This window comes from Monodelphis domestica, chromosome 2 (assembly GCF_027887165.1).
Source record: "Monodelphis domestica isolate mMonDom1 chromosome 2, mMonDom1.pri, whole genome shotgun sequence".
In the NCBI taxonomy this organism is placed as follows: Eukaryota; Metazoa; Chordata; class Mammalia; order Didelphimorphia; family Didelphidae; genus Monodelphis; species Monodelphis domestica.
The window spans coordinates 69,248,667-69,263,971 of record NC_077228.1 but is presented as its reverse complement, the minus strand read 5'-3'; the positions used below and the strand labels follow the sequence as shown (position 1 = coordinate 69,263,971).

At 37.6% G+C, this 15,305-nt stretch overlaps 1 protein-coding gene across 3 annotated transcripts in view; it reads right to left on the bottom strand.

Annotated features, from left to right (window-relative positions):
• Positions 1-15,305, bottom strand: part of RABGAP1L (RAB GTPase activating protein 1 like) — a 705,349-nt gene that overhangs the window by 672,123 nt on the left and 17,921 nt on the right. The window contains exon 1 of one of the 3 annotated variants that reach the window (XM_056815570.1): positions 4,180-4,897. The exons of 1 other annotated variant lie outside the window; for it this stretch is intronic. In XM_056815570.1, coding sequence (XP_056671548.1) covers positions 4,180-4,406 — 227 coding nt within the window. In that variant the 5' untranslated portion in view covers positions 4,407-4,897. Of the gene's footprint in view, positions 1-4,179; positions 4,898-15,305 lie in introns of those variants that run through there. One more of the 3 variants, XM_056815569.1, reaches the window with a different exon arrangement.

Below are 15,305 nucleotides of genomic sequence, written 5' to 3'. Positions count from 1 at the left end.
CAGTGTCACATGAGGTCACAATACTGTTCTTTTCCTTCATGGTTTTACTATGTTAAGAGTGCTCTCACAGAGTAGAGGGCAATCTGTAAATATCCATTTTTTTATGTATTTTAAAAGAACAAATTGAATATACTAACTGACAGTTAAAAGGAAATGCACTAGAATGGCTCATGATCCATAGTATTAAGAGTAGTCACCCACCTGGCTATCCCAAGAACCCAAAAGAGTACTTGTCAATACAAGTTGGAATAGCCCAAGGCAGATGCTACACAAGCAAATGAAGAGAAAGCAAAGGAAAAATATTATTATTATCATCAACTTATAGGGTAATAAGATTGGCAAATATGTAGCACAGTGTATAGAATAATGGGCCTAGAGTCAAAAAACTCCAAGTTCAAATCAAGTCTCAAAAGCTGACTTAGCTGTGAGACTGTAGGCAAGTCCTTTAAGCTCTCTTTGCCTCAGTTTCTTTAATTATAAAAAGATCATAATAGAAATCATCTCACAGTTTTGTGAGGATCAAATGAGATAAAATGTGCAAAATATTTAGCACAATGCCTGGCATAAAGCTGGCGTTTAATAAATGCTTATTCCTTTTCCCTTCCCATCAAGCAATCATGACATTAAATGTAGACAACTTGATCTCTTCTATAAAAAGAAAAGAGATCATGCATTAGATTAAGAAATAAATGAACAGTCTGCATATATAAAAAACAACATACATAAACAGAGTAAAAAAGGTAAGAAGTTATACCCCGGCAAAATAGTAAAGGCACAAATAACAGTAACAGTATCAGAAAAAACAAACATCATAGTAAAATATACTAAAAGAACAAATAAGACAACTATACAATGATAAAATTACATTTCACAATGAAAAGCTAAAGACTGAAATATTTTAAATGTCCCCAAGAACAGCAAATCCAAAAATTGAAAAAATGATATAATACAATAAAAATGCAAAAGCACAAAAAAATTGAAGATCAACACTTCACTAATAGAACATGCCCATGAAGTAGGAAAAAGTGTAAGAGTTAAAAAGTACAATAACTAAAATTAATAGACATGAAGAGAAATTAACTGTACATCAACAAAACATTTTCATTTCAAATACCTAATATAAATTGATCATGTATTAAAACCTAACTTCTGAAATCTATAGGAAATTGACTGAAAATATTATTTTGTCAAGGATATCATTTGGATATTTCTTTGGTAGAATTTGTAGCTAAGGATATCAATAAATATGTCCCCAAAAAAGTTTGCTATTTGTATCAATTCTTTCTAGGAAGCTAAAACCCAGGTTGCTAAGTAAATGACCCAAAAAGAAACAATTTATATAGTACTAAACACAGACAAAAAATAAACACATGAAAAAATATATGGTCTAACAATCAAAGAAATACAAATTAAAACCTCAAGGAATAAGTAGGCATCTAACAACAAAAAACTTTTTTTTTTAAAATTGGGTGAAACTATAAAGCAGATATACTTACTGAGCCACAGGAAATGTTTAGCTTACTGAAGAGCAATGTGGCAATACCTAATTTAAGAAGAAAATTATTCTTAACCTTTGACCTAATCATTCCACTTTGGGGAATATGTACAAAGGAAAAAACCTAAAATCAAAATAATTTAATAAAGATGTTTGAAGAAGTACTATTTAGAATAGGAAAAATTGGAAACAACCTAAATTTCCCAAAACAGGGAAAAGGCTACATAAACGTCATGAGCATGATGGAAAAGTTCACAGCTATGCAAAGAGAATATAAAAATAAGCTATTCTAAATGACAAAAATATAGGGTACAATTAAGTGGGGGGAAAAGACTACAAAATAGTATTCATGTATTATCAATTATAGAAATATATTTACTTTAATAAGAATGAAAAAAGGTTTGGAGTGACAGTTTAATTTACAGCTCTACAGTTTTCAGTCTCCTTTGTTAGATCTTTATCCACCTCTCTTACTGTTGTTACCTTAAGCCTGCCTGGGTCCCTCTTTTCTCTCTACACTCTCAGGAATGGACTCAGTTACCATGGGTTCAATAATCAATGCAGCAATCTTTCTACTGAGCTCACTAATTGCCTATTAGATATATCCGCTGAAATGTCCATTGGCATCTCAACCTCTACATGTCTAAAACAGAACTCATCCTGCCCCCAAAGCCAATATTCTTCCTAACTTCCCTATAGTTATGAGAGAACTTTCATTATTCCAAATTCTCAGGCTAGCATCCCCAAAGTCATCCGCAACTCTTCCTTCCCTTTCTACTATTATGTATCCAATCACTCATCAAGTCTTACCAATTCTATGTGCATATCTCACATATCTTTCCCTTCAAACTTTCCCTCTCCCTAACTTCCCTATTACTATTGAGGGGACTACCATTCTCCCAGAACCCCAGGCTCACACCTAAGTGTCATTCTCAATTCCTCACTTTCTCACACCTCACATCTAATATGTACCAAAACCTGACAATTCTTCATAGTATCTCCTGATATACAAGTCTGTTACTCCCCTCTGACATTGCTACCACTCTGCTCCAGGCTCTCATTACATCGTGCCTGGACATTATAACCTCCAGGATCAAATATAAACCCTCTGTTCTGACCCTTCCTAACCTGCCCACACACACACACACACAACCTTTCCAGACTTCTTACACCTTATGCCCTGCTCTTCCCCATTCCATCCCTAAGTACTCTGTGATTCTAGTAACTATAGCCTCCTTGCTGTTCCTCAAACAAGATTTTCATTAGTTGCCTTCCATGCAAGGAATGGTCTTCCTCAGCTTCCCCTCCTAGCTTCCCTGGCTCCCTTCTAGGTCCAGGTAAAATCCAATCCACCTTTCCTGTCAGTCTTTTCTGATCCCCCTTAAAAGTAGTGTTTTCCATCTGTTATTTCCAATTTGTCATCTCTATAACTTGCTTTGTATAGCATAATGTCTCCCCATTAGACTATGATTTCTTAGAAACAGGAACTGTATTTTGCCTCCCTTTGTACCCCTAGCTAATAGCTCAGCACCTAATATATATTAGGTCAGTGATGGCGAGGCTTTTAGAGGGGCAGATGATCTGAGAAATGACCTCAGACATGTATGGAGAGAGGGAAGGGGAGAAGCCCAACCTCATGTCCCTCTAGCTTTCTAGTAACAAACTCTGGTGAACTCTGTCCTGGGGCTTTGGTGCACATGCCTACAGAAAGGACAAGTGCCTCCTCTGGCACACATGTCATAGGTTGGCCACCATAGTACTAGGTCCTTAATAGGTACTGACTGACTGAAATGCTTATTAATAGCATCTTCCTATATAAAAGGACAACTCTCACAGATTTTGCTTTTTTTTTTTTTAAAGGCTTTACTATGACTTATTACTAGTCAGAAATGTTTATCCTTCTGTTTTGTCTGGAGAATACCAATTTTCTTCTTTGACAATGAGCAAATTGTTGGGGATTTTTAGAATTTTTACTTTATTCATACATATTCCTTGAAATTTTATTAAAATTCCCAACCAAGTTTTTCAGCTTTCAAAAGCTGAACAGTTTGTCTTTATTTCATATTTTCCCTTCTATTTTCATTTCCCAGATATCTGAAAGAGAGTTGTACCCAACAGGGCTGGCATATAGCCATTGGAAAACACCTAAGTACTTTGTCTCCCTAGACAACTTTAGTCCCCTATAACTCACTGCTTTGCTTCCCTCCTTAGGCAAGAACTACTTAAAATGAGTGACAAGGATGAATCAGCAGCACTGAGCAGTAAAGGTCAAAGTAACATCCAAATTAATGGGAATCATTTCCTCACTTTGGCAATCAAAATACCCAATACCCAAAAGATGACTATTTTGCTACGGGGCATATTTATCACTTCCAAAGTAGATATGAAATTAAATTTGAGGAAAAAGCTTAATATAGGGTTAATAATGCTACCTATTATGTAGCGGGGTGTATGGGGTGCTCAGGGAGGGATAGTATCTCTGGTATGGAGGGCTTGTCATGCCCTCCTAGGGCAGCTCTCCAGCCTCTGACCCTCACCTGACACCCAGCTCTCACTTGTGGCTCCCAGTAGCTGCTAGCATGCGGCAGTGGCCACACCCCAGGCAATGGCTTCAACAGGCCGGCTAAACCTTGTGAGGGTAGCCATCGGGTCATCGACCCCTGGTGAACCAGGGCTTTGCTCACCCAGCATGTGAAGACTGCTTTGGCCGAACAGGTGGAAGAAACCAATAAGAAGGTTCAACAGCTGAGAGGGCGACGCAGCAAAGCACTGTGGAGTGCTCAGGACGTGATGGAGCACAAAAGACAACATGGCCATCCAATGCAGCTGAGGAAGTCTCCGGGTCTAACGACTTTTCGTGCCACTGGACCCAGGCTTCCAACGCCGAGAGAGTGGGACTGTCTCTGTGCATCGACTCTTCCACTTAAATCTCCTTCATGCACAAGTGTCTTTGTGCACACTCATCTATTATAGATGAAAACGCACAAAGACAATCGTCATCCTCGGTTACCGAGAGACTACTACTACTATTATGTAGCGGTTAGTGGTATACACTTTTCCATATATACTTTCTCTAATTGGATCCTCACAAATCGTCACCACTGAGATAGGCATGCTATTATCCCTGTTTTGAAGATGAGAAAGCTGAGGTCACTGCCTAACAGATAGGAAGAGCTTGAAAAAAATACTTGGGGGAGAGGGGGGAGCTAGGTGGCTCTGTGGACTAAAAGCCAGGTCTAGAGGCAGGAGGTACTGCATTCAAATCTGTCCTCAGACACTTCCTAGCTGGATGACCCTGGGAAAGTCATTTAACCGCCATTGCCTAGCCTTTACCATTCTTCTACCTTGGAACCAATACACAGTACTGATTCTAAGATGGAAGGTAAGGGTTTAAAAAAAAAAATACTTGATTGGCATTGACCCAGAGAAGTTAAATATAATCTAGACAAAACTGGTACTGAATTAAAGGGGACAGAAAATTACATAATATATAGAAAAAGGGAAACTATGTAAAGCACTTTGAACTTTAAGTAGAGAAAAATATGTTCAAGGCCCCTTAGACCATTCCTTAGCTGTATCAACTAAGATAATCTTCTTGGGATTTCAACTTTCTCATTTGTAAAACAGAGACAAAGACAACCTCTACCACACCAAACTCAACAGGGTCATTATTAGGATCAAATAAAAGAATATAATAACACTTGGGCAAATCATTAACTTCTAAGGGGCATAGGATGGCTTCTTCTGTAACACAGGAACAATACCACTTTATCTGTCTTTATATTTTAAAGTGGGAAGCTAGACCAGATTGCTAATTGATCCATAAGTTCAATAATAATTTCGAAAGCAGAGGAAAGAAGACTGGCTCTGGAATCACAAGTCCTGGGTTCAAATCTTGTTGCTGATATTTATTACCTCGGTGCCCTTAGGTACACTGCTTGACTTTTCTGGACTTCAGCTTACTCCTCAGCAAAATAAAGGGGATAGGTAGACTAGTGTAATAGGGAAGGTAAAAAAGAAGGGTTCAAACTAGTTATAAATATATAATAAAAGGTTTATTAACCTAAAGAGAGAAAGATGGGACGGGAATCAGGGAATGACTTACTTCTAACCCCCACCCAATTATTAAACCCTAAACTTTCTAAATTATCCTAAACTATCTAAATAAATGAGAAATTAAAGATAAAAAGGGATTTGTAAAGTCCACAAGGCCCAAGATTCTCATGACACCAGAGTCCTTCTCTGGGTCAAATTGTCTCAGGATGAAGAGTCCTTCACAGAACTCAAGGAGGAATGAGGATTAACACACACACACACACACTGTCCACCAGTGTGGGGTAATCCCTCACTCAACCACTCCTTGAAGATGGTCCAATTCCCTGGCAGCTCCAAAGTTGTTTTTCTTCAGAGAGAGACACTTCCACACCTTCTCTGTCTTCTTTCAGAGTGGCACCCTCAGTTCAACTGTCAATCCCTAACTGTCTCTCTCCTACCTAGTGCTTAGAATGTTGACAGTACTTGCTCTGTGGAATCTTGGTTTTGCAGCATCCCATGCTGTCAGCCTGCCTTGCTAAATCCTCTTACTACACTAGCTTGCCCTTGTTCTAAATCTATGATCTTTTGCATATAATGTGCTTTCCATATCCAACAGAGATTATCATAGAATCATAGATTTGATTCTAGAAGAGACCTTAGAATTCACTGATTCCAACTCCCTTGTGTTACAGATGAGAAAACTATCAGAGTATAATTCAAGTCCAGATTGTCCTGGCCAGTGTTCTAGCTACTATATTAATGAATAACCCTAGATTATTATTATTATTGGGGGGGGGGGCCAGATACATATGCAGAAATAGAAGAAGAGATTAAGATACAACTACCCTACTCAGTACAGTTCAGCAAATACTGTTGAGACAAGATCTGAATCACTTCAAGATCAATTAATCTCCAGCTGGATAAATTATGTGAGCTGATCACAGCCAATTATGCCATTGACTGCCTGTTTCAGGTATGCCACAGTGAACAAAGTAGCCTATCTAATGAACACTGTTGAAAAAATATATTGGAATCCAACATTATATAGACTTCCCATTTTCTACGATAACCAAACCCTATTCCTTTCTAAAGAATAAACTTTTACAAAGGAAATTTGTCTTATTTAGGAACTTTTCTGTTACAACATGAGATTATTAACCCTGCACACAAAAGCCTTCTTTTAGAATAATTCCCAAATCATCCTACAAACATTAACTCATATGCACAGACTTATCACTAAATCTATATTAAAGAGTTTTTTGGAATTTTTCTCCCTCTAGGAAAAAAATTTTAATAGATAAAAATTGAAGATAAAGTCATTTAAGAAAATGTCTTGAACTGCTGGAGTCCTCTTTCACATCAGTGTATTTATGGTTTTATTATGAGGTCTTGATTATGTATGAATTTGCTTTTACAACAATGACCAATATGGAAGTATGTTTTGCATGACAATAAAAATAAAATTTTAAATTTTAAAAACTTATAAAAATATACCATAATATCTAAAGAAAAAACATTATGCTTTCTACGTAGGAAAAGTAAACTTCACCAGTAATAAGGCATCAGTCTGTCAAATTAAGAACCAGAAAAAGACACCAAACATTACATCCCTGATAAATGTCAAGATTCAAAACTGATACCAAGGACATGTTTCTCACTATCCTAACTGACCTAAAAGGAAACAGCAAGTCCCCAGCTTCCAACCTGCAACACTTGACCCTACCAACCTATGATTTGTAACCAAAAAAAGATCCCTTTTTATTTGAATTAGCTTAATAAGTCATAAACCCTCTATCTACTGAATCTGTTGGACATGTAGCGACCATCAGGGGCCAGGCTAACAAGCCTGGATCAATAAGTAACTACAAAAAATACATGCAGACTGCACATATATGACTTTCTGGTAAGGTGATCAACTATTAAAATGGGGCTGCCCCTGTTCTCTTTGAAAATTATCCCACCCCAGCTATAGAATTCAATTAAGAATGGTTAGGTAATTATAGATGATAAGAGCAAACATTTATATAGTACCTTAGAGCTTGGAAAGCACTTTACACATATTATCTTATCTAATCCTCACAACAGTCCTGTCATGTAGATTCCATTATTATTCATATCTTACAGAAAATGAGGTTGACAGAGATTAAGTGACTTGATCAGGGTCAATAATACAGATAGTGGGATAACACTGGATAAAGAGGATGCCCCAAAAGTCTTCTTTTGTTATTGTTCAGTTGTTTTCAGTTGTATCCTACACTTTGTGACCCCATTTGGATTTTTTTTGGCTAAGATGCTGAAATGGTTTGCCATTTTCTTCTCCAACTCATTTCACAGACAAGGAAACTGAGGCAAACAGAATCAAGGGACTTGTCCAATATAACCCAGCCAATAAATGTCTGAGGAAGATTAGTCTTCCTACCTCCAGAACTGGTACCCAACAATAACAAAATTAATATTAATAATAAATATATTAGTTAGATATGCATAACCAATGACATTAGTTAAATATGCATAACTAATATAACATGTTAGTTTAAATAGGCATAACTAATGTTAGTTATAGTATAATGTGTGTTAGTTATAGTATAATATGTATTAGTTATAATATATTAGTTATATGTATAATAATATATGTAATATGATGAGAATAAGCTATTAAAAGATGTGCTATAAATAATATTCATTATTGCTTAATTAATAACTTAAAACTGTAAGACTTCTGGGACATCTAAATTCAATATGTCTCACATACTACCCATGTTGATGACCCTATTCAAGTCATTTAACTTCTATCAACCTTATTTCCTGTAAGATATTAAAAGTTTAATAGCTTAAAATTGAAGTAAAAAATTGTAGGTACCATTTATATAACATATACATTCATATATGTTTGCATTTAAGTGAAAACAAAATTATTTTTTATAGTTAATCAATCAAATGTTTATTAAGTGCCTACTATGTGGCAGAGGCCCTGGAATAAAAATACAAAGAATGAAACCGTCTCTGTTGGCAAGGAGCTTTCTTTCTAATGAAGGAGACAAGCATCCATATATTATAAACATAAAGTCAATTCGAAGTGGTTTAGAAGAAAGGAGATTAGCACAAGAAAGCCTTCATCAGATCAGAAAACATGATCTGAGCTACATCTTAAAAGAAGTGAGTGCATTCTAGATTTGGGGAATGGCCAGAACAATGACCTGGAAAAGGGAGGCAGAGTTCCACGTATGAATAAATAAATTCCTACAGCACATCGAACTGAAATTAGCCTTAAAAAAAAACCTCTGCCCCAAGTATGTCTCGCACAATTCTTAAACAAAAGTAACACAAGTATCCAAATGCAATTTCCAAGTGCTATTTAACAGCAAAACCATTCCACTTAAAATAAAGATCAAATAGGCAGGATATACTTTCATCAAGCTCCCAATTTAATTAAAAGGATGCTATCAGTCGGGGATTTCATGAGAAACGCTTACACTTAGAGCTTCTAAATGAGATTTTCTTCAACCTTCAATCCAGTCAAGTGGAAAACAAGATACAATATGTAGACCATGAAGGTAAGAGGAAAAAGAAGTATTTCATTACCTAAGAAAGCACAGTGCAGGAGGCAACAATGTGGCCACATGTGGGCTCAGCACATCTCAGGGTCTGGGAGCGTGCCCACAGTTGTGGCCTTGGCCATCCCCCTGGCTAGCCGCCAGGGAGCTAAGGCACATAGGGCTCCTATGGGGGCACGGAAGGAGTGCACTCGGGCAGGCAGGCAGGCAAGTGCAGCACTGCTCTCATGGCACTCTGGGGTCAGCCAGCTGGGGAGGGGTGGAGTGGGGCAGGGCCAGGCCAGAGGAAGACTGGGTGTGGCTCCAATCCACATGCAATGGAGGAGTGCCTGGAACCGATTACCAGACACTTTTAGCACCCTGAAAAATATAGCAATGGCTTTACTCACAAATTTTTCCCTCTACATACTTTTGTGAGACCTTATTCTCAGCATTAAACAATATCAAAACCAACAAAAAAAACAGATTGACAGATGAAGTTAGTAGTGCTTGCTTGGGCTTGAAGTGTACAAAATACCAACCTTCAATTGAAGAGTTAGCCAATGAAATTCAGCAACAAAAAAGTCATTAATAGGTTAGTTAAAGATTTCCCTTCCTCCTCACTTATCTTAGTTCACAGCACCCCACATAAGTTAAATAATATCAAGACCAACAAAAGAAACCAACTGACAGATGAACAAAGAAGTCACTAAGCAGGCAAATTAAATAATTAGTCTTTGGTTTATTAAATAGTTATATATTACAATTATACATTTTTGTTATTTAAACTATAAATATTGCAAAATTATGGGGGGTTTTTTCTCAAAGTGATACACCACCCAAGTTATGCTTGATTTTTTGGCGAAGCTCTAAAGGTTGCCCATTACTGCACTACAATTTATTGAATGGAGAAGGAGAAATAGCTAGACCAGCAACTTGGGAAAATCATCTTGGCAGTTATGTAGAAGGTGGATTGGAGTAAGGAACAACTTAAAGCAGGCAAACTAATTAGAAAGTTATTGGGGAGAGGGGAGGGTGACTCTGTGGATTAAAAGTCAGACCTGGAAATAGGAGGTCCTGGGTTCAAATCTGATCTCAGAAACTTCCTAGCTATGTGACCCTGGGCAAATCACTTAATCCCCATTGCCTAGCCCTTACCACTCTTCTGCCTTAGAACCATACACAGTATTGATTCCAAGTCAGAAGGTAAAGGTTTTTTTTAAAAAGAAGTTAAATGTAGATAGCCAATACAGTAAATGTGCATTAGCTTGAAACTTCCCATAGCAAAATCATTTACCTTAAAAAAAAATTCGTGTAAGAAACACTGACCTCAAACAATCATAAAAACATTAGACAGTTCTGTTCTGTATGTTATTTTCATGTAAATATTCTGTCTCTAAGATTAGTTAAGCTTCTGTAGACCAAAAGTCATGTCTAGGTCCCCCAAAGCACTTCATTCCTGCCATCAAAAAAGTTTGCTTTCCTCTAAGTGATCAAAGGGTACACAGAGATGTAAAGGCTACTTAATCTCAAGCCAGAGGCAGTGATAACAACTGAAAAGAATCAAAAAAGTTCAATGAAGGGAATATCATCCAAGCTAAAGAAAAGTTTCTAAGAGGAGGAGGTGAAGGGGGAATCAATACCCAAGAAGGGAGGGAGAAGGGGAGGAGCCTCAACTGACATAAAATAACAGGAACAACAATAATAATGGCTAACATTTATATAGTACTTACTACGTGTCAGGCATTTTGCTAAGCACTTTACAATTATCATCTCATCTGATCCTTACAACCACCCTGGGAATTGGGTGCTATTATGATCCCCATTTTAAAGATGAAAAAGCTGAGGGAAATAGGTTAAAGGATTTACCTAGGGTCATACAGCTAGTGTTTGAGACCAATTGAAATCATTCTTGTGGCTCTAGGACTGGCCCTATCTCTCGTGCCACTTAGCTGCCATGTAGGAATGGAAGCTAGGTTCTAGGAACAGATTCACTGATTTGGCTGAAACTCAGAATCCATGAAGAGGAGTAATATAAAATTGGTCTGGAAAAGAAAGTAGGTTGATGCTATATCACAGAGATCTTTAAATTCAAAGCTCATAAGTTTGTATTTTGACCCAGAGGCAATAGGGAACCCCACTTGAGTTTTTTCATTGAGAAGTGACATGATCAGACCTGTCCTTTAGGAAAATTATTTTAGTATCTGTACTTTACAAAGGTAGACTGGAGAGGAGTTGAAACTATAAGATTCCTAAGTTTAGAGCTAGAAGAAACCTTAAAATCTAGCCCTTTTTTTTTTTTTACAGATGAGGAAATTAAGTCTGGGACAAATTGTGACTTGTCCAGCATCACACAGCCTAGTAAATGTCTAAAAAAGCAACAGCCTTCCCAACTTCAAGTTCAGCAATTTATCCACTGAACCCCCTACCTGAGCTGCCTACCATCAGTGCCATCAATGGAATCATCAGTCTTCCTCTTGGTCATCTCTAGTGAGTTCCCTATCAGTTCCCACTGGGGCTGTTCTAATCCTTAATCCTCTTCCTCTTTTCTCAAAATCTTAAATTGAGGATTCTTAACCTAAGATCTGTGAGTGTTTTCAGTTTTAATATAATTGGTTCCACAACTCAGAGGGATTTACGAGAAAGAACACTATCCACATTCAGAGGAAAAACTGTGGGAGTAGAAACACAGAAGAAAAACAACTGCTTAATTACATGGGTGAAGGGGGATATGATTGGGGATGTAGACTTTAAATGAACATCCTAGTGGAAACATCAACAACATGGAAATAGGTTCTGATCAAGGATGCATGTAAAACCCAGTGGAATTGCAGGTCAGCTACGGGAAGGGGTGAAGGAAGGGGAGGGAGGAAAAGAATATGATTCTTGTAACTGAGGAATAATGTTCTAAATTGATAAATTGTAAATAAATAAATCGATGAAAGCATATGAAACAAAAAATAGATAGATATAAATATAATTGGTTCCCTTCATGATAATATGTGTTTTATCTTATTTTTTGCAGTTAACATTACTCTGAAGAAGACGAAGGCTTTGGACTGGCAAAGGAGTACATGACACAAAAAAGGCAAGAACCCTTGTCCTAAATAAAGCCCAGCTTCCCTAATACACAGGACTGATTACTATTTCAACAAGAAAATGGAATCCATCTTAATATGAATTCCTTCATTTTTCCCCTCTCCATCTATTGTATTTTCTTACCTTCCCTCTTAACTCAAAAGAATAATTCCTCCTTTACAAAAATAATCCTTCATTTGTACCCTCCCCACCTCCCTTGAAATTTCCATCTCTCTCCACTGTCTCCTTACCCTACCTACAAATCTGTTTAGAACTCCTTAACTTAAAAATACCTCCTATTGATCTTGCCACAATATCAAGCTACGTTCCCATCTCTCTCCTTATTTCCATTGCCAAATTTCTCAGATTTAGCTGACTTTAGCTGACACCTGAAGGAAGCCAGAGAAGTCAGAAGGCAGAGATGAAAAAAGCATTCCAGACAGAGGGGACAAGCCAAGGAAAACAACTCAGATTCAGGTGATGAAAGGCTGTGTGCAAGAAACACCAAGGGGAGCAAGCTGGAAGAAGTTTGGAAAGATAGGAAGGGATCTGGTTATAAAGAGATTTAAAAGCCAAACAGGATTTTACATTTGATCCTGAAAGTGACAGTAAGCCCCTGGGGTTTGTAGAATGGGGGAGGGGAAGTCTGGCATGATCAGACCTGCCTTCTAAGAAGCCTAATTTGACAAATAAGTGGATGGTGGATTGGAACAGGGAGAAACCTGAGGCAGGAAAACCAAAAAACAGGCTACTGTGATAATCCAGACATAAAGAAGACCAGTACCAAAGTGGTTAGCAAGGTAAAAGGAGAGAATCAGGGATATGGTAAAACCAACAGGACTTAACAACTGATTGGACTGAGGTGTAAGAAGGCTGGAAAGTTAGGAAGGGATCAGGTTTTGAAGGGATTTAAAAGCCAAAGAGATTTTATATTTCAGCCTGAAGGTGACAGGAAGCCACAAGATTTGACATTGATTGGAAATGGGGAAGGAGAGGTAAAAGAGGAGGAGTCAAGGATGACATTGAGATTGCAAAACTAGGTGCCTGGGTAACTCTGAGGATGTAGTGCCTTTGACAGCAATCGAAATTAGGAAGGGGTGCGCATGGTCAGCGTGGGGAGAGGATAATTAATTCAGTTTTAGACGTGGACAGCCAGTTTGAGATGTCTAATAGGAAAGCTGAAGATGAAAAACCAGAAAATGAAGAAAAGTTAGGGTGAACAAGTGGATCTGAGAGGCAATGATCAATGAAACCATGGTAGCTGATGAGATGCTTTATAAATGAATTCTTAGTTTAAATGTCTCTTCTGGGCAAGGGTTAGGGATGAAAAGATTAAAATGCCCTAAGAAGCTTACATTCAGATAGTCTTTTAAGTTTTTCTAATTCCAGTTTTGTCTCCCACTACATATAATGCAAGTTCCACCAAAATGCACATGTTGAATATGAACTTTGGGTGGTTCCCCAAAGCTTTCTAGCCTTCAAGCTTTTGAATACAATGATCCTTCCATCAGAAATGCTCTTTCCTGCCCAAATTTTCTTCCTATCCAATTCCTACTGTAAAAACAATAAAGATGGCCAGCTACGTAAAATAGATGGATGGGAAAACTCACCAATATTGGTTCAAAACTGTTTATAGAAACTTTTGATACATATAATCAAAAGTATCTTCAATGATGAAGCGAAGCTCAAATGTGAACTTCCCTTCAGGGCCAGGTGCAAGGATGCTCAAGAGACTCATTATAAAAATAAATTATTTATTGAAATATATAAGGATAATGAGGATTTCTAATTCTAAGGGATTCTAAATCCACCCGAATAAACTCCCTGGTTCTGCAAGGAACTACTTCTCCTGTGTTTCACAGGCTACACTAATCCTCCCTGATCTGACTAACCCAAATTTATGCTATTCTAAATATAACTACCACTATTATCCTTATAATTCTTAACTCTGACTTACAGTTATAAAATAACAAAGGCTAGTTGGTGGAGTCTCAACAAGAATCAAGTTAGGATTCTGAACCTTAACAGACTCAAGAGTCCAAACCAAAGACCAGATCTTTCTTTGGTCTTCTCAATCTATAAAAAACCGCAATAGTCAATAGTGTTTCCCAAGTTGGGAAAGGAAAACACTGAGCTCCTTCAGGTCTTTCCCTCAGACAGAAAGAGAGGCAAAGATGTTACCTTCTCCAGCCCTGAGAGAGAGTCTCTGAGTGTCTCTGCCAACAGCCAGAGAGCAACTCCCAACTGCCAGAGAGAGTAATTGACATAGAAAAATGGTTGTAACTATCAGCAGTTGAAATTAACATGCTCTCTCAGCTCTGCTTCAAACTCCAGTTCTTTTCTCAAGCAGCCACTTCACTTCTTATCCCTAAACTAACAAAACAATACTTATTTTCTAACATCATCCTTATACTACCCATCCTTTGAGTCTCAGCTCAAAGGCCATAAAGGTTTCTCTGACCATTCCCTCCCCCACCTCAGCAAACCACCTCCTCTGAATACACCAAGAACCCTGGACTTTCCCAGTTAGAGGTTCACATTATTTCTCAGAGGGAGAGGGACTGGATCTGTGATTTTACTGGAAAAGGAAATTCTGAAATGAGGAACTTCCTCTTCAACTTGGAATCTCAGAAGACTGCTTAGGGCCTGAAAAGTGCCATAACTGGCCCCACAAGTCACCCAGCCAGCATATGTAAGAGGCATGATCTGAACACAGACTTTCTGAAGTCAACTCTATCTACTATGTACATTGCTGCTCTATTCTCCCCATCTAGTCTGATTAGTTTTCGATATGCCTAATTTCCTACTGGGCTCCTAACTACTCCAATTCAATTCTTTAAAAAGTATTTATTAAATGCCCACTGTGTACAAGGCAATGCATGACTGCCAAGGATACCATTAAAACAGTCTCTATACTCCAGAAGTTTAAATTCTTCTGTACCTTGGTAATGGATGCTGTGGCTTGTTTTTTATAACATCAGGTTTGGCACAGAGAATAAGCCAAATAAATATTTACCTAATAAACAAAATTACCGAATTGTGATATCTTGGATAAATCACTGAATTAACTTCTTACAACAAATAATAAACTTAAAAAAGCAGTGTATTTTCTCCCTTTTATTTTCTAAAATTCTTGCCTTCTGTCTTAGAATCTATATTAAGTA